At 43.2% G+C, this 27,708-nt stretch overlaps 1 protein-coding gene across 3 annotated transcripts in view; it reads right to left on the reverse strand.

Moving 5' to 3' along the window:
- The window catches only part of Itgav (integrin subunit alpha V), an 80,308-nt gene that overhangs the window by 39,528 nt on the left and 13,072 nt on the right, over window positions 1–27,708 (reverse strand). For 2 of the 3 annotated variants that reach the window (XM_051166117.1, XM_051166115.1), the window contains exons 2-6: window positions 26,163–26,290; window positions 14,228–14,319; window positions 8,792–8,906; window positions 2,792–2,853; window positions 876–921 (exon numbers count right to left, since the gene is read on the reverse strand). In XM_051166117.1, the coding sequence (XP_051022074.1) occupies window positions 876–921; window positions 2,792–2,853; window positions 8,792–8,906; window positions 14,228–14,319; window positions 26,163–26,290 (443 nt within the window). Of the gene's footprint in view, window positions 1–875; window positions 922–2,791; window positions 2,854–8,791; window positions 8,907–14,227; window positions 14,320–26,162; window positions 26,294–27,708 lie in introns of all 3 variants that reach the window. The other variant, XM_051166116.1, reaches the window with a different exon arrangement.

The raw sequence follows: 27,708 nt of genomic DNA on the forward strand, positions 1-27,708 counted from the left end.
TTTAAGTTTTGAGACAGCGTCTCACAGACTAGCCTTGAGCTCACAGAGGTCTATTTGCCTACCTCTGCCTCCCAAGTGCTGGAATAAAAGGTGGTTTCGACTATGTCCAGCTAACATCTTCTAACTTTAAAGTCTTCTTGAGGGCAGTGATTAGAAAGATAAAGCAGCCAGGCATGGTGGCATAATCCTGTAATTCCAGCACTCTGGGAGGCAGAGGCAGGTGGATCTCTGTAAGTTCGAGGCCAGCCTGGTCTACAAAGTGAGTCCAGGACAGCCAAGGCTATGCAGAGAAACCCTGTCTTGAAAAGCAAAAAGCAAAAAATAAATTAAAAATTAAAGCAGTCATTTGGCTGTGTTTGGTTGAGTTTTTGTTTTTTGATTTGTTTGTGTTTTGGGTTGGTTTTTGTTTGTTTGTTTTTTGTTTTTGTTTGGTTTTGGTTTTTTGAGACAGGGTTTCGTGGTTTGGCACTAGCTGTCCTGGAAGTCACTCTGGCTTTGTATGTAGGCATGAGCCACCATTGCCCAGGTTCATTTGAGTGCTCTGATGAACAATTTAAAATCCTGAGTTTTCAGAAAGCTATACTTACTAATGTGTGTATCATGGCCTCTAGAATATTAAAAATAAAATATACACCACTTACCCAAAAAAAATTTTTTAATGATTTTATATCTTTACTTTCAATTTCCCTTTAAAACTGTTGATTTTCTATCTGAAATGTATACCATAGAAAGCACATCAAATTCCTTCCTAAGAAGATTGTATAACAGATCACTTATACACATAAACTATATTTACATTTCTTCCTTTAATATAACTTGGGATACCTCATGGACATGAGATTAGCCAAATATTCAGTTGGAAAATATGAACCTACCTTGCCAATAAAAGCTACCAGGACCACCAAGAAGGACTCTGTCAGCCTAGATCACAGAACAGAATGGAGATGCTTAAAACAACAAGCTCAGAGACAGAAATCAGTGCGCTCAACATTACCGACACTCATGCATATATCAAGTACACGTTATAGTTATAGCACAAGGCATTAACTGGGCCAACTGTTTCAGCAGTGTGTGGCAACGTTTCTAAAAGGAATTAAGAAGGAATTTAATAGCTTCATTTAACATGGAAACATAGTTTCTCAAGATCTGGGCTGCTCTGTACATTCTGAATGAAGTAATAGTGGAAATAGCCCTGTTTACAATAAGAACAGGATTGCTTCTTACCTTCCCATATTATATTTATGACTACCTAAGATAAGTTTTCGAATGATCACTGAGAAATGTTCCGCTAAAAAACAAACAAACAAACAAAACAAAACAAAACAACTATTTTAGTATCTCACAAACCTAGAGACATGTGGCTTCAGAGGGGAAATTTTAATAAGGACAGCAGCATTTTTCAAATCCCCAACAAGCTGAAGGGTCTAACTCAAGAGGTTCTGTGTTAGTTCATGATGGTGTCTTGGGACTTTTGTCTTGCTAAACACAAGACACTTCTTTCCACCCACATGTATACATAACTTTACATTCTAAGTTTATTGCTGCTGTTGCTGCTCTGGGTGCTGGTTTTTACTTTGAAACAGGGTCTCTTTGTGTAGCCAGGGTAGCTCTGAACTTGCAACCCTCTGCCTGAGCCTCTGGGGGTGTTGGGATTATGGGATGTGCCACCTCCCAGTTCCTGGAAGCTCTAGTTTTAATCAATGTATTTTTGCAACTTCTTCCAGGAAGGGTTAATGTTATCAGCTTAATATTCAAAACATTTAGACAGCTGACAAAAAAGATGCTCAAATGAACAAAAAAAAAAAAAAGTTATGAAGAAGCATAGTTAAGAAGTTTGTCTTTTAAACTGCTGATGAAATTTTTATTTAGATAGACTAAAAACAATCAAGTTTAAAGAGCATGTTAGTTTAATTAAAAATAGAATCCTGTTCATATGACTTTTCCACCATTGCTAAATTGCCTCAGCTTCACTTGGCACCTACAGACAAAAAAAATAAAATAAAATAAAAAAATAAAAAAAAACCCAGATGGCAAATAGATACATTTTTTCTGCTTTTATGTAATTAAACTAATTTTGGAACAAAATTCCTATTAAAAGCTTTTGTGAAAAACCAATTTCAGTTGAAAAAAAAACTGCAATATTCTATAAATTACCACAAGTGGAAATTTCAAGTGTGTTTGTGTGTATGTGTGCATGTCGGTGTTTTGAGTGCATATCTGTAAGTGTGTATGTGGGGGGGGGGCATGTGTATATACACTTATGCTTAGATATGTGTGTGAGTGCATGTATATATACACGTATGTGTTACAATTGGTTTCCAAAGCTGTAGAGATATGCCAACACATATGCTTGTGCATGTGTGCATGCACGTACATTGTACATGATATAATAATGGAGGAGTACATGGAGATCACAGGACAAATTTTTGGAGTCATTTCATATGGAGTCCAGGGATTGAACTCATGTCATCAGGCTTGGACGGCAAGCGCCTTAGCGGGATGAGCCGATCGCGCCTGCCCTGGGACCAGCAATGTCGTCACAGTCACCTCTTGTTGACTAAAGAGATTTATATTTTTCCCCATTCTCACTGTGGTATCTCATCATCTCAAGTGAGTACTGTGTGTAAAGGAGGGAATATTATAAGTCAAAGAATATCAAAATGAACAGACTGCTTCATTCTATTTTCATTAAAACATGAAAATTATAAAAAAGCTGAAGTAAGGACCATGCAGTTTTAAACCCTGTCGAGTCAGTAGAGGAGATGTCAGTCTATCTTAAATGAAAACTTACTTTAGTAAAATCAATGCTGAATCCTCCTTGACAAAATCCCTGTCCATCAGCATCGATGTTTTCTAAAATAAAAAGATTGGAAATATACACAAAACCCAACACAAGCAAATAACACAAAACAAAGCATGAAATAAACCTGCTATGGTTGAACCCAAGGTTTCTTTGAACAGCTCAGTCAGGCACCTGGGTACTAGCTCAGGGCCACCTCCCATCGGGCCAGTCACCAGAGACCAGACTTTTATTTATTATTTATTTTAAAGACAGAATCGCACTATGTAGTCCAAACTGGCCTCAGATTCGGGATCTCCCTTCCTCTGCTTTCCGTATGCTAGGATTACGGCACATGTCGCCAGAGCTGGGTCAAATTCAAATACTACCCACAGAAAGATTAGAGCTTCTTCTATCACACTGCATCAAAGATTGTGAGTATGCAAAAAAAATACATAACTTAAACTCTCACAAATTTTGTGACATGCAATATACATTCTCTGTTCTACTATATCTTGTTTTTGTTTTTGTTTTTAAAGATGCCCATAGTGACCTGTTATACATTAAAGGCCTGGGGCTAATATCTGCGAATGTAAGCCTTCTATCTGAAATGCTTCTTTCTTCCTACTATCTTACAGTGCTAGATCTTTCCTAAGTTATTAGGGAAAGCAGCAAAGAGATCTATACAGTCCCAACATATTTCCTATGTATATATTTTATAGATGATGATAAAATTTAAAAACTAGCCGGGGGGGGGGGTGGCGCATGCCTTCAATCCCAGCACTTTGGAGGCTGAGGCAGGTGGATCTCTGTGGGTTCCAGGACAGTCTGCATTACATAGTGAGTTCCAGGATAGCCAGGGCTACATCAAGAGACCCTGTCTCAAAACAAAACAAAACAAACAAACAAAACCAAAAACCAAAAAAACAAAAACAAACAAAAAGAACTATTAAAAAAAAAAAAACACGGTGCAGATTTTCAGAAAATTGCAATGCCCAAACTTAATGTTCTACGAACAGTAATATGCAAGTATTCCTGCAGCAATACTCGTAGGAGCTGATTAAGTTCAATTAAACTTGGCTCTCAAGGTGTCTTCCAATCACAGCAGTCATTAATTTGTCTTTCGGTAACTACTTCTATTTTTGTAAGTCTCAAGAAAAGTGAGCACTTTTGAACTAAGTAACTTACCAATTGATTAAAACTAACTTTAGTCATGAGCAATACTGCACCCATTAATAGAGATGCAGATGAATTTTTAAATTCTTCCCTTATTCAGTTAATACAAAAGCACATGCCCTGATGTTGCAAATATAGCATTAAGTTACTCTCACCCAAGTCACTCAAGTACAAATCAAAAATAGTTCATTTTAATCATAATGTCAAACTCCTAAGATTTCTCCCTCCCCCCACTCCTTTTGGTCAAAACAATTCGTTCAACACTTTTGAATCCATTTTTAAAAATCTGGGAACTGCCCCAAGATTACACAATGAGATACTTTTTGTTTTAAGAAGACGGCCACAAGCGTGTAACAGTACTCTAATGTAAATTTTTCTACCCAAGAGGGAATAGGAAAATGTGGACTGGGTTTCCTGTGTCTGGTGAATCATACCATGGAACTGTGCTTCCGCCTCAAGTCCACCGCACACGTCTTTCATCCTGGCTCTCTCTGGGGACCAAGCCTAAGCTCTCTGTCAAGACGTGCTTTTCTGATTCGTACTAAGTAATCATCTGCTTCCTTTGGTCTCCTGGGACATCCAACTGAAAACACGGCTTCCTTAAAATTTCCTCGACAGGCACACACTACGATGGGTGCTTCTGACAACTTTAAAATGCTCATGCTAAATACAACTTAGTTCAGCAAAGGGCTCCGTGTTTATCTCCACCACAGATCAATATGTCCCCGTCTTGTTAATCCTGGAAAGATTATGCAGTGACTGTGACAGTAAGGCCAACGAGTGTACATTCACACAACATTTTCCTTTTCTTTTTCTCTATTTGAAGTGATTTTATGCTGTGTACACAAGAGAATTTATGTCACCAGATCAGAGGCTGAGGACGACTAGTATTCCCAATTGGGTGGGAGCACCCGCTTAGTCTTAGAGTAACCGCTGAATTCTGCTCTCTGTCAGCGTCAGGCAGGACTTAGCATCCATACCCTTCTGTTCCTCTCAAAGTGCTTGTGGACAGCAAGTGCTTCCTTAATCAAATGGCAGAGATCCTCCAGGAGACCAGGGGCAAGGCCTTTGGACTTAAGGATTCTCAGGATTTTATTACCAGTCACAAAATGGACCTGTGCCACACCATGTGAGTCCCTCGGGATCACACCTATCTGGGACGAAGTCAGGCCTTTCCTGGCCAGTTTGTAAACCTGTTCCATCACCTCAGCCACGTGGGGACGCTACAACGGTAGGATATCGCCCAACTGAGATAGGCTCTCCTGGGAGTGTGCAAGTAACCCATCATGGCAGAAAAGAGAGCATTTTCTTTCCAAGTTTTATAATAGTCTTTGGAGAGATGTGACTATTAGTCACCATCTGTACAGGAGACTAATGCCTAGGGAAATTAAGTAACTTGACAATGGTCAACCAGCTAAGACTATGAGCCGGAATACTATTGGGCTGTGCTACCTCGATCAGGTGAGTGACTTTTCCCTTACTCAGACAATAGTGGAAGGGAAAAACTAGAAGCCTTAAGAGGGAAAAATGCAATATCCAAATATGGTCATCAAAACCAGAGATAATGAACAAAGCAATCAGTGGGAGCACAGTGCTGAAAGAGTCCTCACATCATGTGACTCAGGTAGTTCTCCCAGAGATGGATAGCTGGCTACTGTGTAAGGCCATGTATGGTCATGTATACTGTCCCTAGAAGCCAGAAGCAACCACAAGCAATAAGGAAGTTAGCAAAGAAAAGAAGCAGTGGAGTGCTTTATCCCGGCTGTAGATCATATGAAAAACAAAATCAATGAATCAGCAGCCAACCAAGCCAAACAAAATAAAACAAACAAACAAACAAAAAGCCAGAAACAAATCCCCGCACACACATACATACATAAACCAGCATAGCCAAGCCAGCAAAATTACAAAGAAGTAAGCAGGCAGCCTCACAAAACTGGACTCATCTTGTCCTGGACCATGCAGTTTACTAAAGCAGGAATAAAACACAAAATATCAAATGCTGCTAGGGTTGGGATGGGGCGGGGGGAGGGAGATGCAGTCAGCATGCAATGCATGAGAGAAGAAAAGAAGAAAACAAAAAGAGAAAAAAATAAATCAAATGGTACCTCAAAATATTGGTCAGGATCAGCATTTAGCCAACAATGGAGTGAGGGCTCAGCGTGGTTAGGGAAGGAGCCAGCGCTAGGGGTTCACTGTCAGAAGCATCTGAAGCTACGACTCAGGTTTCCAAGCTATCATCCCTCATTTGTCCACTCTGGATAAGCTGCCCTCTTCTCATGTGGAGCCTACAGGTATCTCATAGTCCAAAGATTTGACTGCATAGCATGTACTACAACCTGGTTTGCTAAAGAAAGGCATTTCCTCTGCTATGTGTTTTATGATGCTTTTCTTTGAGACATTTTAGTTAAATTAGAATCATAAACCTTTCCAGAAAAGAGTCAGACATTTAAGTATTTCAGGGGCCATATACTGTGTCAACTCCAGAGTGACTCAACTTCCTCTAAGTGTATAAGCAAATGGGTATGGCTATAGTCCCATAAAACAGTATTTTCAACAACAGGTTCACAGATCACAGATCACTATAGTTAGAACGGTAAGTATCTTAGAAAATAAGGCTTTGTTACTTCATAACTTTTTATGTTTAAAGCAAATAAATGTAAGCATTAAAAAGATACATGCCAGGCGGTGGTGGTGCATGCCTTTAATCCCAGCACAGAGGCAGGTGGATCTCTAAATTTGAGGCTAGCCTGGTCTACAGAGTTCTAGGATGGCCAAGGCTACACAGAGAAACCTTGTCCCAAGAAAACCAAAGAAGAAGAAAAAGAAGGGAGGGAGGAAGAGGAGGAGGAGGAGTCTCCTCCTGAGTCTCATGGGTGTGTAAGCATGTGTGTCTATGCAAGTCTGTATGTGTGTGTGTGCATGTACACACATATGTGTTCTGTGTCAGTTTTATTGACACACAGTGATGAGCTCTCTCCTTATGGCTATGAAGTTATGTTTTCAACATGAGGGTGTGTTTGAAATACAGACATTAAGAATACTAAGGCTGTCCTCACATTCTCCACACACTACATGTCACCTCAACACCCTCACAAATGTCGCACTGAGGAGACAGACGGCACCAAGCACTGAGGAGGAGACGGACGGCACGAAGCACTGAGACGGAGGATCATCAAGTGGTCATCTAAGAAATAATTGTTTAATAATAATTACAATTCCCTGGAGGTTCAAATACTTGGACCCTGGAAGACTGTGTCATTCCTTTGATCTGAGGTTATAGATCAGCTAACATGGAGAGGATGAACAGCAGGAAGAGCCTTAAGTGTTGTGATTTTGCTAATTAATTCTGTCAGCTCAACTATTTGCATCATAAGAGGTACTGGTAGACTACATGGAATCCACCATTTACTGGCACAGTTTTGCTGTTCATTGTTTGAGTTACTTACTATTAGTCATGCTCTGAAGTTACTACTTGGGAAATTGTTCTAAATAAATGATTCATAAAAGAAATTTTGTAGGGGTTGGAGAGATGGCTCAGAGGTTAACAGCACTGGCTGATCTTCCAAAGGTCCTGAGTTCAATTTCTAGCAACCACATGGTGGCTCACAACTATCTATAATGAGATCTGGTGTCCTCTTCTGGTACAAACCACTTTATACATAATAAATAAATAAATCTTAAAAAAAAAAGAAAGAAAGAAAGAAAGAAATTTAGTAGCACACAGGATTTAGCCTTACGTGCCGATGGACCATCCTGCAAAATATGCCCTATAGATGAGGCAAGACTGCAGTTGAACAATCTAGTTTGTTGCTTATCTGGTTGGTTGGTTGGTTGGTTTTGTTTTGTTTTTTCTAAGGCTGGGTCTCTCTGTATAACACTGACTGTCCTAGAACTCATTCTGTAAACAATGCTGGCCTCGAACTCATAGAGATGCACCTGCCTCTGACTTCCCAACTGCTGGGATTAAAGATGTGCACCACCACAGCCCGGCTCAGAGAATCTAGTTTTTGTCTTTGGCAAAAGAGGATGTATAATCAGGGCCAACCCAAGAAAATACAGGCTTGAAAAAGGTCTGGGATCTGCAGTGGAAGAAAGACATGCAGAAAAGGTGTGACCAAAACAATACCTGCTTAAAATTACCTGGGTATTATTTTCACTGGAATTTCAACTAACATCAGGGGAAAGCCTGAGGTTGTCAGAATAACCAACAGACAATTGAGCTTTTCAATGATAGTTGAAAATCAAATGAAAGCAAAGCCTGGAAAATTTAGTCTTAAGACACCTAAACACCATCTTCGCCTTCCTCTGCAAATCCCGGCTCACACCGTCACTCACACTGTCACTCACACCGTCACTCACACCGTCACTCACACCGTCATCATTTTCGTGTTTACTGTTATCATCATTACTCATCTGCAGCCATGTGTCTCAAACTTTGGGGTCCAAGAAAACTGCCTTATAGAGCTTGTTAAAAATGTAGGCTCCAAGGCTGATCTAGTGACTCAGGGTCTTTAACTGGGATGTTCATTCCTCCTTGAGAGACGCTCTCGCATGGGCATCTTTCTACTAACCATGACTGGCAATAACAGATTTCCAAAATCAGACATTAATTTTCACAAAACGAGGCTGACCAAACTGGGTTCTTAGAATCAATGAACATGATTAATTCACATTTGTAATTTCTGTGTATGAGCAAAGCTATTTTTCATTTCGCTCTGTCAAAGTCACAACGTCTATATATTTTGTCACACAAGCACACACACATATGCACCCACACAAAAGCCAGGCTCCTGGGGTCTCTTGCTAAGAGCATATATAGCTCTTCATACATACTTGACCTGCATGGAGCATACTCAACGGTCCTTGCTCCATCCTGAAGAAAGCAAGTTCCAACCGGCTCCCTCTCCTGCTTCACCTCGGTCCTCCAGTGGTACAGTGGAGCACAGGCCTGAAAACACAAGTTTCATCCGTGATACAAGAATCCTCTGAACAATGAAGAATCCTGATAGCTGTGCCAACTCAGAGTACAGCACTGAAAAATCCAAACCTAGTCTCTCCTTTACCACAGGAATAAATAAGATTTTTCAAGACATGGGTTTTTTTTTTGTTTGTTTGTTTGTTTGTTTTGTTTTCAGGTTCTTTCACCACTTTGAAGCGTTTCAGGTGAGATCAGGAGTAGATTTTTCTGAAAATTATACTTGTAGTCCACATTTTGTATATTCAGAAGTCAGCCAAGCCTACATTCCAAGCGACATTATTTCTAGGTACTGAGCTCAAGGTCACAGATTGGGCCAATTTCTGAACTAAATCGCATGTTCATGCTTATAGGAGACTTACCCTAAGCAAGTAAAAAGAACAATAAGCAAAAATGCCCCGCATCACTTCTTTTATGTACTTTCCAAAGAAACAGTCAACTTTCCAAAGATCTAATTTCAAAATCTCTTAGAAGTGGTAAAAGTCTTAGTGGCATGTAAGACTTGCCAAAAAAAAAAAAAAGTCTAAATTGCTAGAAGAAAGCTCAGAGCCGGGCGTTCTGGTGCACGCCTTTAATCTCAGCACTCAGGAGGCAGAGGCAGGTGGATTGCTGTGAGCTCGAGGCCAGCCTGGTCTACAAAGCGAGTCCAGGACAGCCAAGGCTACACAGAAAAACCCTGTTTCGAAAAATAAAAATAAAAATAAAAAATAAAAGAAAAAGAAAAAGAAAAAGAAAGAAAGCTCAGAATATTTCTATAACAACTTTTTAAAGAGAAACCCAGACCTTGGAAAATCTCATATCCACTCTGGTGAAACTAAAAGCAGGAGCCATTGCTTCTCTGCGTGTCCCTGGCTCCCCAGGGTGGACAAGCAGCATAGTCTGCTTGGTTTTGCTTTATTCATCTTTCTGCCTCACACACTCCTTCTCACACTTAGCATTTAGCTCTAAGGGCTAACATTCGATATGTCTTCTGCAGTGAGAATTTTCATTTCTTTAAGAATACAGAAATGTTATAGGAATGTGTTTTTGTTTTAATCTCAGGTGTGGGATATATGGCTGCTTCAGGCTGTCCATAGCAGCTGAGTATGATTTGCCTCATGCTCTGGCAGAGGCATGATTTTTTTCCAGCTGAAGACAGTTTACCTTTGGAATTCCGGGGACTCTTGAGAGGGTATTTAAACACCAGAGCCCCAGGAGAGCTGTGTTCGCTCCTGTTGCTGGATTTCTAGTGGTTGCTTGAAGATATCCTAACCATGAATATCAGATTTGCCCCAAAGAACTCGCCACCCCTAACCAGCAGGAAGTAGTCTAGTGATATTGACACCCCCTCTCCCCTCCATCCTTCTTTCTCTCCTACCTAGTGTTGGGGGTTGGAAGGGATGGGACAGGGGTCTTGTAGGGAGATAGGAAAAAGAACCCAATAAAATAGCCAAAACTCTGGCTACTGTCCTCTAATGTCCTACTGAAACATCAACACTTGAACAGATTTTCCCCTAATACTTAATCATCACATTTTAAAAAATGTCAAGTAAAAGTGAAATAATTAAAGAGGATTTGCTGAGAAAATGAAATTAAAATTGAACACTGAATGAGAGGAGATGGCTGGATAAAGATTTTAAAACATTCTCCAAGTAGAAGAGACATAAACAGGAGGTACTGATTAGAATGGCCTGGCCTATGAAAGAAATAAACCCAAAGACAGGTGTCATTGATATATTTAAGATAGATAGGGGTAACATAACAGAGAAAGACAACCCAAACCTCGTGCTGGCTCATTTATTTTTTTGTCGACTTCACACAGTCTAAAGCCAATTTTGGAAGAAGGAACTTCAACTGAAAAAAAGAATGCCCTCACCAAATTAGCATGTAGGGGCATCTTACTGATGGCCTACTGACGTGGGAGGACACAGCTCGATGCTGGTGGAGCCACCCCTGGGCTGGAGATGTTGAGTGCTATGAGAAATCAGGCTGTGAGAAACAACCCAGTAAACAGCACTCGTGCACGGCCTCGGCTTCAGTTCCTGCCTCCAGTCCTCCAGAACAATTCCTCCAGTTTTTACCCTGACTTCCTCGGAGGACGGACTATAAAGTGCACCTGTAAACTGAAATAACCTCCTCCTTGAGCTGCACTTGATCATGATGCTTTTATCACAGCAATAGAAACCCTAACTACAAATAAACACAAACAAACAAACTGATTTTAGTGATGCTTATATGCTAGTTTGGTTACAGTCAGAGACAGACAGCCACTTGTTTTCACTAAGAGGGGGAAAATGCCGAGTCCCTTAAGTCTTGCTGTGCAAGCAGGTTGGAGTTGGGGTATGAGAGGACGCTGACGGATAAGAAGAGCAACTGCGCTGGCCTGGATGAGCAATGGTGGTAGTTCGCTGCAGGGCTGATAACTTGGATGGTGACGTATTAATAGATGCCTGTGGGGGTGGATATATTTAGGTAGGGGTCACTGACAGAGTAGGAAGCCACACCTCCCAGCAAGCTGGAGAAGTCATCCAGGGATAAGTCACTTCTGCTGTTTTTCCACGTTCTTTGATAGAGGGGAAAAAGATTCCCACTTTGACCGCGCTCACTCCGAGTCCTCTATCAGACAGACAAATAGGGACAGCAGATAGAAAATTTAGCAATATCCCTTTAAAATCCTGGGGCCAACTAATAGCTAGGGATATTGATTTGGAGATTATGATTCACAGACTGTACTCAGAGGCATGGAACATGAAAGGAGCCTCTAGGTAAATGGTTCATTTAGAGAAACCAATGGAGCCTTTAGTTGAGCTCAGAAACACCCCAACATTTAGGAACTTGGTAGAAAAAGAAGCATTAACAGGGAAATTTAAAAGGTGAGCTGGGCAGGGCGGGGGGCGGGGGGGCGGGAATCAAACATGAACACATAGTGTCACATAAACAAAGATTTGAAAAAGACTAAACCCAGCATGGAGGCATGCAGTTGTAATCTCGGAACTTGAGAGGTAAAGGTCGGAAGACTGTGAGTTCAGAGACAGCCCTGTTACAGAGTGAGAGCCTGTGTTGCTGGCATTTGCTGCTTTGTGGGTCCCTTACTCTCTTTTACCCTTCTCCACCCGTCCAACCTCCAAACTCTAAGTAGGACAGAAAAAAAGGATAGAAGATAAAGGGGGTGTCATTCTGGCTGATTAGGGGCCTCAAGTTCCTTGGGGCAGAGTTGATCTTCACCAATTTCTTCTTGTCCTCCTCTCTTTGCATTCAACCACTTGACAAATTGTAACAAACCACAACCAACAGCAAACAGCAACCACCACCACCGCCGCCGCCACCACCACCAGAGGCAGCAGCCACCGCCGCCACTGCAGTCCCTCTTGGGGGCTCTCACATTTATGTGCTTTCTCAGGAGTCCCCATTATTCCAAATGTCATACATTTGCAGAAACTATCGGCAGCTAGCAAAATCATGCCCCTGCTAGAGCATGAGGCAAATCATAGTCAGCTGCTGTGGACAATATCCTACATCTAGGATTAATACAAAATCAATATTCCCATAACATCTCCGTGTTTTTAAAGAAACCAAAAACTCTCACTCAAGCTTGTCTCAAAAATGTGGGAGAGGGACTTAAAAAGTGTGCGCGGAGGAAGGATAGCAGCAAAAATGGCTCAGAGATGGCTCGTGAGTTAGAGCACTGGCTGCTTTTCCAGAGGACCCCTAAGTTAAGTCCCCAGAACCCACATGGCAGCTAACAACTGTCCATAACTCCAGGCTGGTCTCTGTTGGCACTGCATGCATGTAGTGCAGAGACATACAAGCAGGCAAAACATATAAAATAAATATGTTTTTTAAAGGTGTAAGTGTCTGGCAGGCACCCCTGCAATGCGGTGGAGAGATGAGAGGAAAGGAGAATGGAGCGGGGTGGGTTTGTACACAACGAAGAGAGGCCGAACTAGAAGAGCAAGGCTGGAGAGGCGCAGCCTAGTGCGTGCAGCCTGCACTGCCATGTGAGGCCACAGTGATATCCAGGCCATGCTGCCACCCATGTGTGCATCTGGGGCGCTACTGCAGCAGGGGTCTGGGTGGTATAGACGCCCACGGCCCACACTGAGCAGGGCCTGCCCCTTACTGTCCACTGCATTGAGACATGGGTGCAGGAGAGCTAAACAGACCTGGCCCTGGCAGCATGGGCACAGGGAGAGCTGGCAGGCTGACCAACTCAGCTGCCACCCAGGCCCAGATCCGGGGCTTTGAGCTGGCCCACCCCAACATCTACCCCATCTATGAGCTGCTGGTGAGCATGAAGGGGCTGGTCCTGCTGAACCAAAGCTATAAGGCGATAGCAGAATATCAGGGAGGAGTCTCGGGGCGGGAACAGTGGAAGCCAGAAGCCCGGAATCAGGCCAAGGACTCATCACAATAATCATTTGTGAGTAAAGCTGTTTGGACAAAAGGGTACACTGAGTTACACACCCCGCCACACACTGCAGCCTCCATGGAGGGATTTTTTGTTTGTTTGTTTTGTTTTGCAAGGGAAGTTAAAGGCGGATGTAGAAGGATTGGGAAATGAATAGCACTGAGGTATATGATGTGAAATCCATGAAGAATCAATAAAGACTTGTGCAAATAAAGAAATGGTGTGCGAGAGGACAGAGATTGGCTTTGCTCAGTGGCGCCAAGGGGCAAGAAAGATAAGAATTAAGTATCCACGAAGAAAATAAAACATCACGGCAGCATACATTTCTTTTTTTAAAAAATGATGTAGCAGTAAAAGTTTAGTAATCCTGAAGTCAGAGTGACTTGGCCTTGGCTCCCCATGCTTGTCTCAGGTCGGTGGGAGGAGAACGTTACAAACAGAGGTGGCTCATACTAAACAGAGCGTAAAAAACAACTGTTTGAGTGGAGGAATAAGAGTGTAACAGAGGGGAAGACTAGCGGGTCATTTCCAGTTCTGTAAAGAGTGTGAGAGCATGATTACCCAAAGGCATTTCATTCCTAAATGTGACAGAGAGAAAAGAACCAACGGGGATTACCAAATGGAGCGGGAAGAAATGAACATTGTGGGAAGGGGAGGGAGGGCGGGGGTAGGGGGTGGGGGAAGGGGGGTGGCGGGGGGGGGGGGAGCAGAAGAAACAGCATCCTGGTCTCAGGAGGCGAGCGTGAAAGCATGCTCACACAGACAGCCTTTGACCGGAGCTCTTACTTCTTTATACCTTTTACCAGTGGCCAGACCACGCTTCACTACCAACTTGGACACACAAAACTGCCCGTCCACCACATAAACTGACCCCACTCACCTGAAGAAGATGTTCCTAAAGACTTACCAAGATTTTATCCTGCTTTGACCTCACAGAGGCTCCAAACCACTGGTGGGACTTAAACTCCAGTGGGTCATCTTTGGCAAAATCTCGATTACCTGGAAAAGAGTGTTGGGAGTGAGAAACAAAACAGGCTGCTCCTAGCACAAGAGAATTTTCTTCCAGCCAGCTAGCTTTGGACTTGTGTACCAGGCTGAAGAGATGGCTCAGAGGGTAAGTAAGAGGCTGCTCTCCCAGAGGTCCTATGCTTAATTCCCAGCAACCACATGGTGGCTCACAGCCACCAATAATGTGATCTGATGCCCTCTTCCGGCATGCAAGTGTACATGCAGGCAGAGCACTGTATGCATAAAAATAAATAAATCTTCATGAACACCTTCATGAAAAAATAAACACCTTCATGAACATAAAGCATATATTTTCACCCACAAACAGGCATTTCAAGCCAGATATCTAAGATCCACTACAAGTCTTACTAAAATACCTATGTACCGCTTTCCCTCCAAGCAACGATCAGTACCCCATTCATAGCCACGTCATAGTTTAGTGAGTCCCTTGTATCTCTGGCTGTTTGTGATCTATTTTGGTCTGGTTTATAAGACCTTCATACCCCTCAAGTCACAACTATGTGTTCTCCCACTGCACACACGAATCTCAACAAAGCAGACTGCTGGGGTCTGGGACGCAGTTCCATGGCAGAATATGGCACACTATTGATTCTTAGTCTAGTGGGCATACTTCTACAAAGCCCCAAGAGATGTTCATTTGATATCTAAGTTTTCCCTTTCTCCAGTCTTCAGCCTATGGAACTAGGTAGTCTCATTTCTACACACAGCCTTTGCAGTCAAACTTCCTTCCTTCCACTTAAAAATCCACTGAAAATTCAGCTGATTTACATTCATGGCCAATATATGATGCCATGGTTTCTTTTTCTTTTTTTTCTTTTTTTTTTTTTTCTTTTTTCTTTTTTAAGATCTATTTATTTGTTATGTATTATATATACAGTTTTCTACCTGCATGTACACCTACATGCAAGAAGAGGGCACCAGATCTCATACAGATGGTTGAGAGCAACCATGTGGTTACTGAGAATTGAACTCAGGTCCCTTGGAAGAGCAGCCAGCACTCTTACCCTCTGAGCCATCTCTCCAGCCCGATGCCATGGTTTCTTAGGTGTCTAATACTGTTGGGGGTTGGCTTGATGCGATGTACTCTAATGCTGATTACTGCCCTCCCCCAAGATCTGGTTGCAGCAGAGATGAGTACAATCCTCATGCACATTGGCCTTTGTAGTGTAAACTTTGCTCTATGTAATTCAAAGTTGCTGATACCTGTGACTGAGAAGAAGAGAAGTAGGCGGAGCTTAGGTTCCTGGGCTTGGGGGAAGATGGGGACCACTAAGCAGGAGAGAAGAGAAGGCTGGAAAGGAGCTCGCCACTGCGCAGGGTGGACTAGGAGCATGTGGCCAAGGGAAGTGTGCCCTGAGGACAGACGGATGAAGCAGAAGCTGCCTAGGAGTCATCAGATTGGCAAGGGACTGGCATTTATGTGGGTTTTAAGGGTAGTAAAATTAGAATAGCTCAGAACCTGCCCAGCACAGAGCCTACAACTTAATAACAAATTATAGTCTCTCTGTGCCAATCATTGGAGAAATGGCTGGTTAAAGAAAACTGCCACCCTAACATAAAGAACTCAAGTCACAGTACATGCTGGCGCTTTCTCAGAAAACTGGGGATAAGGCTTCCTCAAGACCCAGCTATTCCACTCCCTGGAATATACCCAGAAGATGCTCCACCACAAATCAAAGACATTTGCTCAACTATGTTCATAGCAGTTTTATCCATAATAGCCAGATTCTGGAAACAACATTGATATCCCTCAGTAGAAGAATGGATAAAGAAACTGTGGTGCATTTACACTATGGAATACTACTCAGCTATTAAAAACAAGAAAATCTTGAAACTTGCAGGCAAATGGTTGGAACTAGAAATGATCATCCTGAGTGAGTTAACCCAGACCCAGAAAGATACACATGGTATATACTCACTTATAATTGGATACTAGCCCAACATGGATGTCCCCTGAAAGTCTTCACTCAGTGGGACAGATGCTGGGACTTGCTACTGGGACTCTAGGTGAGATAGGTATGAGAGAATGGGGAGACAGAAGGACTCAAAGGGTCCTGGATCCCTCCAAGAAGACCATCAAGGCCGAGGATCTGGACCCAGAGGAGTCTGCACAAAGCTACTGTACCAACTACGGACAATGCATGCAGTAAACCTAGACTCCCTATTGATATCTAGCAAATGGACAGCACATTCTCCACAGCTGTGCTGAAAGCGAGGACATGAACTCTAGTGCACCGTATTTGACCACTTCCCCTTGGTGGGGAGGCCTGGTGGCACTCAGAGGAAGGATAAGCAGGCTATCTGGATGAGACCTGACAGACTGTGATCATAAGGTTGGGGAGGAGGTCCCTTTCTGTCACAGACCTAGGGGAAAAGAATAGAGTGAAAGAGGGAGGGAAGGAAGAACGGGAAGATACAAGTGAGGGGATAACAATTGAGATGTAATCTCAACAGATGACTTAAATAAGTAGAAAAAGAAAACTGCCGCCATATTAATTTCCTTCGTACATTTTTATTATTAACCATTTTATAATCAATGCCCCACATTGACGTTGTAGTATTGTTATTAGACTCTTGTGCGTTGTTAAGTAGTAAAAGCTCATCACAGCCACCATGGTCTCTTTAAAAAAAACAAAAACAAAAAAAGCAGACAGACACATATAGACAACAGACAAGGCACAGACAGTTGGAGAAATGGTTCAGCGTTATAAACATACCCTACTGATCCAGAGGACCCAAGTTCATCTCCCACCTTGCAAGGTGACTCTAATGACCTCCGAGGGCATCTGCATACACATGGTACATGCCCACTCACAGACACTCAAAATCACATACAATTAAAATAAGTAAATAAGTAATAAATAAACAAATAAAGCCGCCGGGGGTGGGGGCACACGCCTGTAATCCCAGCACTCGGGAGGCAGAGGCAGGTGGATCGATGCGAGTTCGAGGCCAGCCTGGTCTACAAGGTGAGTCCAGGACAGCCAAGGCTACACAGAGAAACTCTGTCTCGAAAAACCAAAAATAAAATAAGAGATAAATAAATAAATATAAAAAAAAATAAAGCTTTGAAAACAATATAGATACAAAATGGTATAGACAATACCTCCTCCACTACCTCGCTAAGTCTCAGCCACCCGCCATCCCTGGGACACAGCTCCTTCTTGCAGACCACCGCAGTGGGTTTCTGGGAGGCAAGTTAGTTCCTAGTGCTCCAAGGGACTCTCCCTTGGAACCTGGAGACTCTAGACAGCTTTAGCCCTGACTCTACTAGCCACCTGGAAAAGCAATGGCCGAAACTCTTCCTGAGCCTGAACGAAGGCTGAGCACAGCATGGATCAACTCCTGGAAGCTGCTGTCCTCAGCCTCACCCCCGCCAGGCGGAGAGACCATCAGGCAGTAAGTCACTGACAGAAGATTGAGAACATCTGCCTGTTGTTAGTCTCTAGGTGTATATGCAGCGACCCTTGTTTGACGGGAGGAACATGTGCCCCACCTAAGGATAAGTTCCTGGCGACTCTCTTCCTTTTTGATAAGGGCCAGATCCAGAGCTAACACTCCATCTCCTGCTTGGGGACATTCCGTTTCATAAACAGCCATGACTGTACCAGATGCCATGGTTTCCAGTGTGTGGACATTCTGGTGGGCCCTGGGACCTCAGAGCCAATCCATGCCATGGCTGCCAGGTTTGCTTCCTGCGCCCGCCTTTCTCTTGAAGTGGGCTGCTGCAGAGGGGGAGGAAGTGGTGCCTCCAGCTGAATGCCTTCCATGGGGCAAGCCTTCTGGAGACGTACAGGGCAGTGTCTACGTGGAAGAGTGAGGCAATATGGGTGCTGACCCTTTTTAAGGATACTAAGAAAAAACTAGAGTTTGGGATTTTTGCAAAGTGTGTCTGGTTTTGAGGGAAGAAGACAGAAGAACCTGGAAGCTGTCACAAACAGCCCGAAGAGAGACGTGGAGGGATGGGGGCCCTTTGGCCTCATGTATATGGCTGAACATAACCCATAGGTTACTCCTGAGACCACTGCCCTGGCTGGTACCAGTTTCTATTCCACCGAGTTCTACAGTACACGAGACCACACCCAAGGAGTCTGCAGCGCTTCGTCTGGATGTTTGCGGTCAACCCACTGCTGACCGAAGATGTCCGAGCCACAGCAGCCATCCTTGAGGTGGACGCTCTGACCTTCAGGATGTCAAGCAGCAGAGTCCTCCAGAATGCAGTGCAAGCATAGAGCAACACCCTAGGGTGAAGAGCAAGGGCGTTGCAGCCCTGACACCAGAGGAGGCACAGTCCCTGCAAGCCCAAGTCAGGACCAGAGCCACACTGGTGCCCAGAGCCTGGGCCCCCTGCAAAAGAACTGCATTTCCCCCTGCCAGAGGACTTCAAGTACTTTTCTCAGAACTCACTTCCTCTTTACAAACGAATCATGTAATGAAAAGGGAGGTTTTCCTAGAACCAGGGCAGCCTTCCTCCTATGCCTTTTCCCTCTGCAGAGTTTTTCTTCCCTTTGCTTGCTTTTGCCTCTGTACAGCTCACGGTGAGGGTGAGAGGTACTCGCTGTTACTAATAAGATCAAGAAGGGACACCCCACAGTGTGTCCCCAAGTGTCTGGGTTCCTGTTGTGAAGTTTAAAATATACTATAGAATAGAAGGATCCAGCGGGTCCTAGAAACCTACAAGAAAAACATTATGATGGGCAGATCTGGGCGTAGGGGTTCTGTTCAAACTACTGCACCAACCAAGGACAATACACGCAGTAAACATCGAACCCCTACTCTGATCTAGCCAATGGACAGCACATTCTCCACAGTTGTGTGGAGAGTGGGGACTGACTCTGACATGAACTCTGGTTCCCCGTATTTGACCACTTGCCCTTGGGGGGGAAGGCCTGGTGGCGCTCAGAGAAAGAATAAGCAGGCTACCAAGATGAGACTTGATAGCCTATGACCTTATAGTAGGGGAGGAGGTCCCCCTCAGTCACAGACATAGAGGAGGGGAATAGGGTGAAAGTGGGAGGGAGGGAGGGATGGGAGGATACAAGTGATGGATAACAACTGAGATGTAATCTGAATAAATTAATTAAATTAAAAAATAAAAAGAGAAAGAATTATTTTGTTGTTGTGTTGTTGTTGTTTGTGTTGTTGTGTTGTTGTTGTTGTTGTTGAAGACAGGGTTCTCTGTGTAGCCCTGGGTGTTCTGGAACTCACTCTGTATACTTGGGTGGCCTCAAAGTCAGAGATCTGCCTGCCTCTAGCTCCCGAGTACTGGGATTAAAGGCATCTGCTACTACTCCTAAAAGAAAGAAAGAAAAAAAAAAAAGAAAGAAAGAAAGAAAGAAAGAAAGAAAGAAAGAAAAAAGCTCTTGCCAAGATGACCCTGAAGGATCTGTCTGTCTCTGGATATGGGGATTAATATGAACTGGGCAAGGGCACAGGAAATGCATGCATATTATATACATATATATTTGGTTTTATGCTTATCAACAAGTATAAAACCCATAGTTCTCTCTTCATATGAAAAACTATTTACCACTTAGTGAGAACAAACGAACACCAATGGGGGAGGGAGTTTTATTTTGTTGTTTGTCTTTTGCATCAGATATGTGGTGGGTTTTTTTTGTTGTTGTTGTTTTTGGGTTTTTTTGGTGTTTCTTGATCAAAGCAGAAATTTTAAAAGCCAATTTGAGGAAGGCATGGTTGTGTAAGCCTGTAATCCCAGCACTCAGGACACTGAGGCAGGGGAATCATGAGTTTGATGTCTGCCTACACAGCAAGCAGAACTCCTGTCTTCAAAAGAAAAAAAAAGTAAATATTAGAAGGTCGTGTTTCTTCCTGACACTGCCGCCCTTTAATACAGCTCCTCATGTGGTGGTGACCCCTGACTATAAAATTATATTCATTGCTACCTCACAGCTATAATTTTGCTACTGTTATGAACTGTAATGTAAATATTTCTGGAGAGAGAGGCTTGCCAAAAGGGTCAAGGCCCACAGACTGAGAACCACCGCCCTTAGAGGAAGTGGGGCTGCAGAGAAGGGCACTCACTCCAAAAGCCACTTTGGAGATTCTCTACGACTTAGAAATGTTCCGAATCTGCAGCCATGCCTCAGAGCCCCGCGTGATTAACGTTTTCAGTTACACAGCTGGAAAGATGGTGGAGCAGTTGAAAGCACTGCCTGCTCTTCCAGGGGATCCCGGTTTGATTCCCAGTACCCACATGGAGGGACTCAACCATCTGTGTCTCCAGTTCCAAAGGATCCATTGTCCTCTTCCGACTTCCATGCGCACTGCCCACATGATGCACGTATTAAACACACAGGCAAAACACTCACACACATAAAATAAAAATAAATAAATCTTCACAAACTTTCCCAGTATATCACTATGCATAGCTGATTACAATGAGCTGGCCTATATTGACACCCAAAGTTAAGTCAACAGTCATAAAAGTCACACATGCACACATCATCTGCTGCTGTCGCTGCCTCCAGATGCAACGGTGTCAACTGCAAATCGGCATCCTTTCAGAAAGCTCGCTCCAAAGGAAGTTTGTCTTCAGTAATCAGAACTTTTCTCTCTCTGCAGAGATCAAGTCTTAAAATACTGGATTCCACATCAGACAGTGGCTTTGCTGAAAGCAAGTGTGAATAGAGTGGGCAGGGGAAAGCAAGGAGAGGAGAGGCTGCTCTCCAAACAAACCCACAAACAGCTCATTCAGGACCTGGCTGGGCCTGGCAGCCACTCTGGACCACACAAGAGAAGTAAATATTTTGAGTCACAGCCCTGAAGTCACCACTGTCATTGTCGCTATGCTGGGAACCCCAGGTTTCCAGACTGAGTTGCCACTGTTCAAAAGGAAACAAAACACAGACCAGGGGTGCTGGGACCGGAAAAAATGCACTTTGCTAGTTGGGTGGTTGTTTTTGGTTTGTTTTTGTTTTTGTTTTGTGGGGGGTTTTTTGGTTTGGTGTTTTGGGTTTTAGTTGTTGTTGTTTTGTTTTGTTTTGTTATTTTTAACCTCAAACATCACTTCACCTCAAGATTGCAAAGATTTCTTATCCATAATTACAAAATGTGTTGGATGACTGGCTCATATTACCTAAATAAGCTGCGGAGAAGGACTGGGCATAGCGGCATACCTTTAAACCAGCACTCGGGAGGCAGGGGCAGCCAGGACAGCCAGGGCAACACAGTGAAACACTGTCTCCAAAACAATAAATAAATACAATGAATATAATCGTGAGGCAAAATCACTAGAGACTTGAAAATTACACACCTATTTTTTTTTCAAGTTTCCAAAATTTGCTATTTGCACCTTACCAAACTCCCATGAGGAAACTCTTAAGGATAGAAGCCATGACAGAACTAAATATAGTTAACATCAGGCTGAGTTTACCTTAAAGCTAAGTGTTTGGTCTCTTCTTTTTATGGCTGAAAGACAACTTTTAGAACAAGATTACGCCATTCTTTTAAAAAAGAGAAACACTAAAATGTTAAGAAGAAATGAGAGTGTAAATCTTTATTTTGAAGTTAAATGTAGTTTTGGTCATTTATTTTTCTATTCTTTACCATGGCTTCTATGAATAAAGAGATGACTTAGGTCCCTAGAAAATTTGGTGGGGCTTTTGGGGGGGGCTTTTGTTGTTATTGGGTTTTTTGATATTTTTATTTTTTTATTTTTTTGCTAAAATAAGTTATTAAGACAATGTCATCCCACGTTAATCCTTGAACAAACCAGTTCATAAACCTACTTAAGCAGGCTTTGAACTTCAAACTCAGATATTACTAAAAAATAAGTTAAGTTGAAAGAAAAATCTCACAATAGAACTTAATACTTATGTGAAAATTCAGACGTCAGAGGAAGAAATCTCTTTGATAATTCATCAAATCCTTTGTCTAAACGCTAGGAATGTTTCCAGTAAATGAGACACAAGGCCTTTGCTGTCTGTGGTGGAGAAGCACAGATGTCAGAGCGATGTGGCCGTGACTGTCGACCATCGTGGCTGATCTGCCTCTCGTGTGCCCCTCCCTTGTGCTTTGTGTGTGTCCCTCCCAAAACCACAAGCTGTTGCTAATTCCCACAGAACTCTCTGGAAACATCATTTACCTACGACAGCTATCCTCTAAAGACAAACAAGAGGCAGCAGAGTACATCCGGAAGGAACAGGCTGATGCTCATTTGCTGGGTACCACCATTGTCTATTTATAGCTGCTCAGAGCCCCCCCACCCCCCCGCCCTTCATCCCCAAGAAGGCTCTGCAGGAACACAGCACAAAGCACAGGCCTGTGAGAGGGCACTGTTCTCTCAGTGCTGGACTGTTTCCTTCTAGTGCTGGGGAGGAAGTGATCTGAAAGCTTCAAACAGTTTCAAACAAAATCTCTTTACTGGAGATTTTAAAAGAAAATAAATAAATAAATAAATAGACTCAACCCTCGGTCTTGAAAGAATGGGTATGAGTTGGATCAGACTGTGAGAAGGATTTAAAGGGATCATGTGAAACTGACTTGTCATATGCTGTGGATGTTAAATAAAACACTACTAAATAAGTTAGTTAATCATTAATAAAAGAACTGGATCCAATCATTTATTCCTGAGGTGCTTGTCAGATCTTCAGTCACACAATTGTGAACCAGAGGATGGTTGATTGATTCCATCAGGAGATATTTGTTCATTAAAGAGAAATATTTGGTCTAAATTCTTGTAGCAAAAAAAAAAAAAAATGATTATGTTTCATTTGTTTCAAGATTGTAATATATAAGTCTACTGTGGGTGTACAATTTAAACATGTATCTCTGAGAGACAGAAAAACTCACCAAATGGAGGAAGCTAAACTTTCAGGAAGCTGTTTTAGAGTCTACCCAAGTGCTTTACTTCCAACAAGCTGGAAAGTGTAGGCCACAAAGGCCGTTTTCACATTTGTTATTTAAAGCAAAGCCTAGAAATGTGCAGAGAAATAACTCCACAGCACTCTTCTGGGTGAGAGCCTGCAAGGCCAGGCTTGTCCGCTGCCTGCGGCCGAAACCTTCTAGAAACAAGCTAGAGTCTTGCAGCAGCAAGACCCACGCAGGACGGAAAAAGAGGGCTTCTACATCTGGCCCTCTCTAGGACGAAGATAGAGCTTTCTTCTGCCTTTAAGGGACATCATTTGCAAGCTTGCAGTCAAGCTTGTGTTTCCTAGGAGAGAGACATGTCTGTCTTCCTTCCCCACAGCAGATCAGTGACCAATGTGTCTGGAAGGGAGAGGGAGGGGCAGGCATGTGTCACATATGCAGTAGGATGGATGGATGTGCACACCCGTGCTCATGTACGCAGAAGCCAGGAAACCGGTGTCCTCCCTCCTTCCCCACCCTCTCTGCCTTGTTCCTTTGAGACTGGGTCTCTCACTGCACCTGGAGCTAGGCTGGCAGTCAGCATGCCCTGGGGACCCTCCTGTCTCTGCCCACCACAGAGCTGGCAGAAGAAGCACCTGAGGGCCACTTCCACCTGGAAAGATTGATTGATTGATTGATATAAAATTGGGCAGTAATCGATCTGTTAGTAACATCTGCTTCCTTGGAAAAGGAAAACATGTGACGATGAGAGGGTTTTCCCAACAGTCACAATAACAGAGCTTAAAATGTAAGCTAAGACATAGCTCGCTCAACAGCCACAATTACCTGTACTTCTTTCCTTTCTCATAATTCCCTTTTCATTATGATTATTCTTTACCTAGCTTTAGTACGGGCTGTAATGAATGGTCCATTCTTCCCCTACATAGTGCTATGCGGTCTCTAAAGTGAATTCATGGGTATGAATCCTTTGATCCATATGACAGCGCTGCTTTCTCCTACAAACCGGGAAACTGATCCTAGCAAATGTGAACCTCGCTCCCAGGGTCACCCAGTAAGGATCAGAGCCCGAACCCCAGTCCTCAAAGTCAAGTCTGCATTCCAAACTTCTAAGTCAAGTTTGCAGCTGCCATCAGAAAAAGAACCAGAGAAGGAGCAAAGCCTATTTATACAAACAGCTCTTGCTGGAAGCAGCTTTCAGCATAACCAATATCAAGTTTTATAACATGTAAAGAGACTCTGGCCAATAGAATGTCACCCCTCTATGACAGATGCGCATCCTACTTCCCAGACGAATACGGAAAATCGTGTGACGTAAAAGACTCGGCAGCTGTGGCCAGACACAGAACCCTGAACTGCCTGGGTGTGTATCCAAGAGGAAGGGACAGTCATCAGTAGAGTCAGGCAGCATGGAAGCCTGTGGACACAGCTGGCTGGCCTTAGTAACAAGTCCTGCTTTCCCGCTCCTGGCTGCTCACTTAGCGCAGTGAGATCCGTCTTAGATATTTAACTTCTAGGACTGACTGTGATAGACCTGTGCAGTTTAAAGGCATCTAGGGATGAAGGGGGAGCTCACTGGTCGCGTTCTCCACACACAGGCTCCTTAGTTCAATGGCCAGCAATAAAAATAAAATAAAATAAAAAAAGAAAGAAACTAGGGTTGAGATAACTTATGACACCAGCAGTAGGAAACTAATATTGACTTGAACACAAAACAGGAGTAACAGACTACATTAGCCTACTATATGGGTAGTCTTCTCTCTCATCTATACCCATATGTACCCACGCAGTGTTTTGGTTGCACGGATGTATTTGTGCCATGTGTATGCCTCATACCCACAGATCAGGTGCCGTAGAACTGCAGTTACAGATGGTTGTGAGCCACGATGTGGGTGCTGAGAAACAATCCTCAGAACTCTACAAGGTCAACAAGTGCTCGTCACTGCTGAACCGTCTCCCCGGCCTCGCCCTACGCTTTTAACAAATATATAAGAATATACCAACAGAAATGTATAAAGGAGCCTGAACATTTTATTCCAGTGATGTAAATACAAAATTCGAACTAACTCTCATCTTCATTAGGCTAACCTAACATTTTTTTTTTACTGCCACCCACCTTCATTGACGTTGAAATCTGTTCCAAAATCCTGTCATCAGTAACACAATATAATTTTTCCACTACATTTTAGATAAAAACTTGTTGATGTTTTTTCTAAGTCACCTAAATCTATTTGAATACTCAAGATGATCTCTCAGCTATTTTTTTTTTTTTTCATCACACCAAGGCTGGGATACACTGCTGATAAGAGGAGTGGTGATCCGCAGTGGTCAATGAGTCATGCATCACGGAGAAACAGCAGAAATCGCCACAGTTGAGAGCTCCCTCTTCCCACAGGAGATATAAGCTTACCTTAATAGATTTTCCCAGAATGTTTACAGATTAACCAATACAATAGAGATACACAGAATTGCTACAGCAAAACACCCACAAATCATTTACATAGGTAAGACTCCCTCTGGACATGGGGTGATGATGTTACAAGGATGCTACTTTTTAAAGACGATTAATTTACTTTTATTTATGCAAATGAGTATTTTTGCCTGCACACATGTATGTGTACCATGTGAGTGACTGAGTGTTATGAATGGTTCTAAAATGCCAACTAGGTCCTGGGAACTGAACCTCAGTCCTCTGCAAGAGCCACAAGTGTTCTTAAACACTGAGCCATCTCTCCAGCCCTGTTGCTACATTAAAACAAAAACAAGTCAAGAAAAAGGAACAAATGGGCCAGGTATGGTGCCACAGGACTTTAACCACAGCTCTCAGAAGGTAGAGGCAGGCAGAGAGAGATCTGCGAGTTCAAAGCCAGCCTTAGCTATATAACAAGCTCCAAGCTAGTCAAGGACACATAGTAAGATCCTGCCTCCAAAACAAAACAATCAGCCAAACGGCATAAGTTAAGAGCATGCGTCAAGGGTTTTACCTGTTGAGTCGAACTCAATGGGCTGACACCGGCGGCTCGAAGAACAGTCACATTTGAGGACTTGCCCGCCTTCAACAATCCCAGGCTGGGTTGTGTTTGCTTTTGGGGCTCCCACCAGGAGAAACATCCTGCTAAAACACAAAAGGGCAAGTGACATTTCAAGTGACACAAAGCATAAGATCTACCACAGTATGGTTTATGACCCAACATTCTTTTGATATTATCGACAAATACTTTTAAAAACTATTCTCAGATGGCATAATTTCCTCATAACAAGATAATTTCTGTTGCATTTACTTAAAAATGTACATTATCAACATTGTACATCTTAATAGTTTAGATTTTTTTATTTTATGTTATGCGTGTTTTGCCTGTGTGTACGTCTGTGCACAACATTCATGCCTGGTACCTAAGGAGTTCAGAAGAGGGGTGTATTGGATGCCTGGTACCTAAGGAGCTCAGAAGAGGAGGTGTATTGGATGCCTGGTACCTAAGGAGTTCAGAAGAGGGGGTGTATTGGATGCCTTGGAACTGAAGTAAAAGACGATTATGAACAGCTTGTGGATGCTGGGAATTGAACCTGGGTCCACAAAAAGAACAACCAGTGCTCCTAACCAGTGGGTCATCTCTTCAGCCCCAAACTGTACATGTTAAGTGCATACAGTGTCTTGGGCCAGTGAGATAGTAAAGATGCTTGCTGCCAAATCTGAAGACCGAGTTCAGTTCCCAGAAGCTATGTAAGGTAGAAGAAAACTGACTCCTTAAAGTTGCCCTTTGACCTCCATGCATGTTCGCCATGGTCCACATGCCTACAAACACACACACACAATGTACTTTTTCCCCTAAGTCATTCCCACCCACCTTTTTAGAACAAAATCTCAGCATATGGCTGACATGGAATTTTGGAGATCACCCCATCCCTGCCTCCAGTTACTAAGATTAAAAGCATGCACAAGAAGACACCTGAACTACTTTTTTTTTTTCCTATTCATTCAAAAATAATGTGGAGGCTTGAAAATATTTGCTACATCAGTCTCAGTTCTGCCACTAAGGACGCCTGCTCTAGACACTGCCCTCTCCACAAGAACGCAAGCCAACGAGCACCGGACATTACTATGACGGACACAGACAACTGGGTAAGAGAGGAGTTCTTAGAAATGAGGCCAGGCCTTCCTTAGATAACAGAATATTCACCTTCAGGGAATGGAGAGGAAAGGGTTCTCTCCAGGAAGGTGTCACAGGAGAACAGAAGGGAGACCTTTCTGAGATAAAGAACTCAGGGAAATGATCTCTGAAGATCGCACAGTGGGTTGAGAGGAGCTGGCTTAGAAGAGTGTTTGCTGTGGAGGGGGTAAGAAGGGGGGTAAAGGGGGAGGGAGGTAAATGAGGGAGGGAGGTGAAGGGGGAGGGAGGTGAAGGGGGGAGGGAGGTGAAACGGGGAGGGAGGTGAAGGGGGAGGGAGGTGAAGGTGGAGGGAGGTGAAGGGGGAAGGGAGGTGAAGGGGTGGGGGAGGGAGGTGAAAGAGTGGGGGAGGGAGGTGAAAGAG

This window comes from Acomys russatus, chromosome 24 (assembly GCF_903995435.1).
Source record: "Acomys russatus chromosome 24, mAcoRus1.1, whole genome shotgun sequence".
NCBI lineage: Eukaryota > Metazoa > Chordata > Mammalia > Rodentia > Muridae > Acomys > Acomys russatus.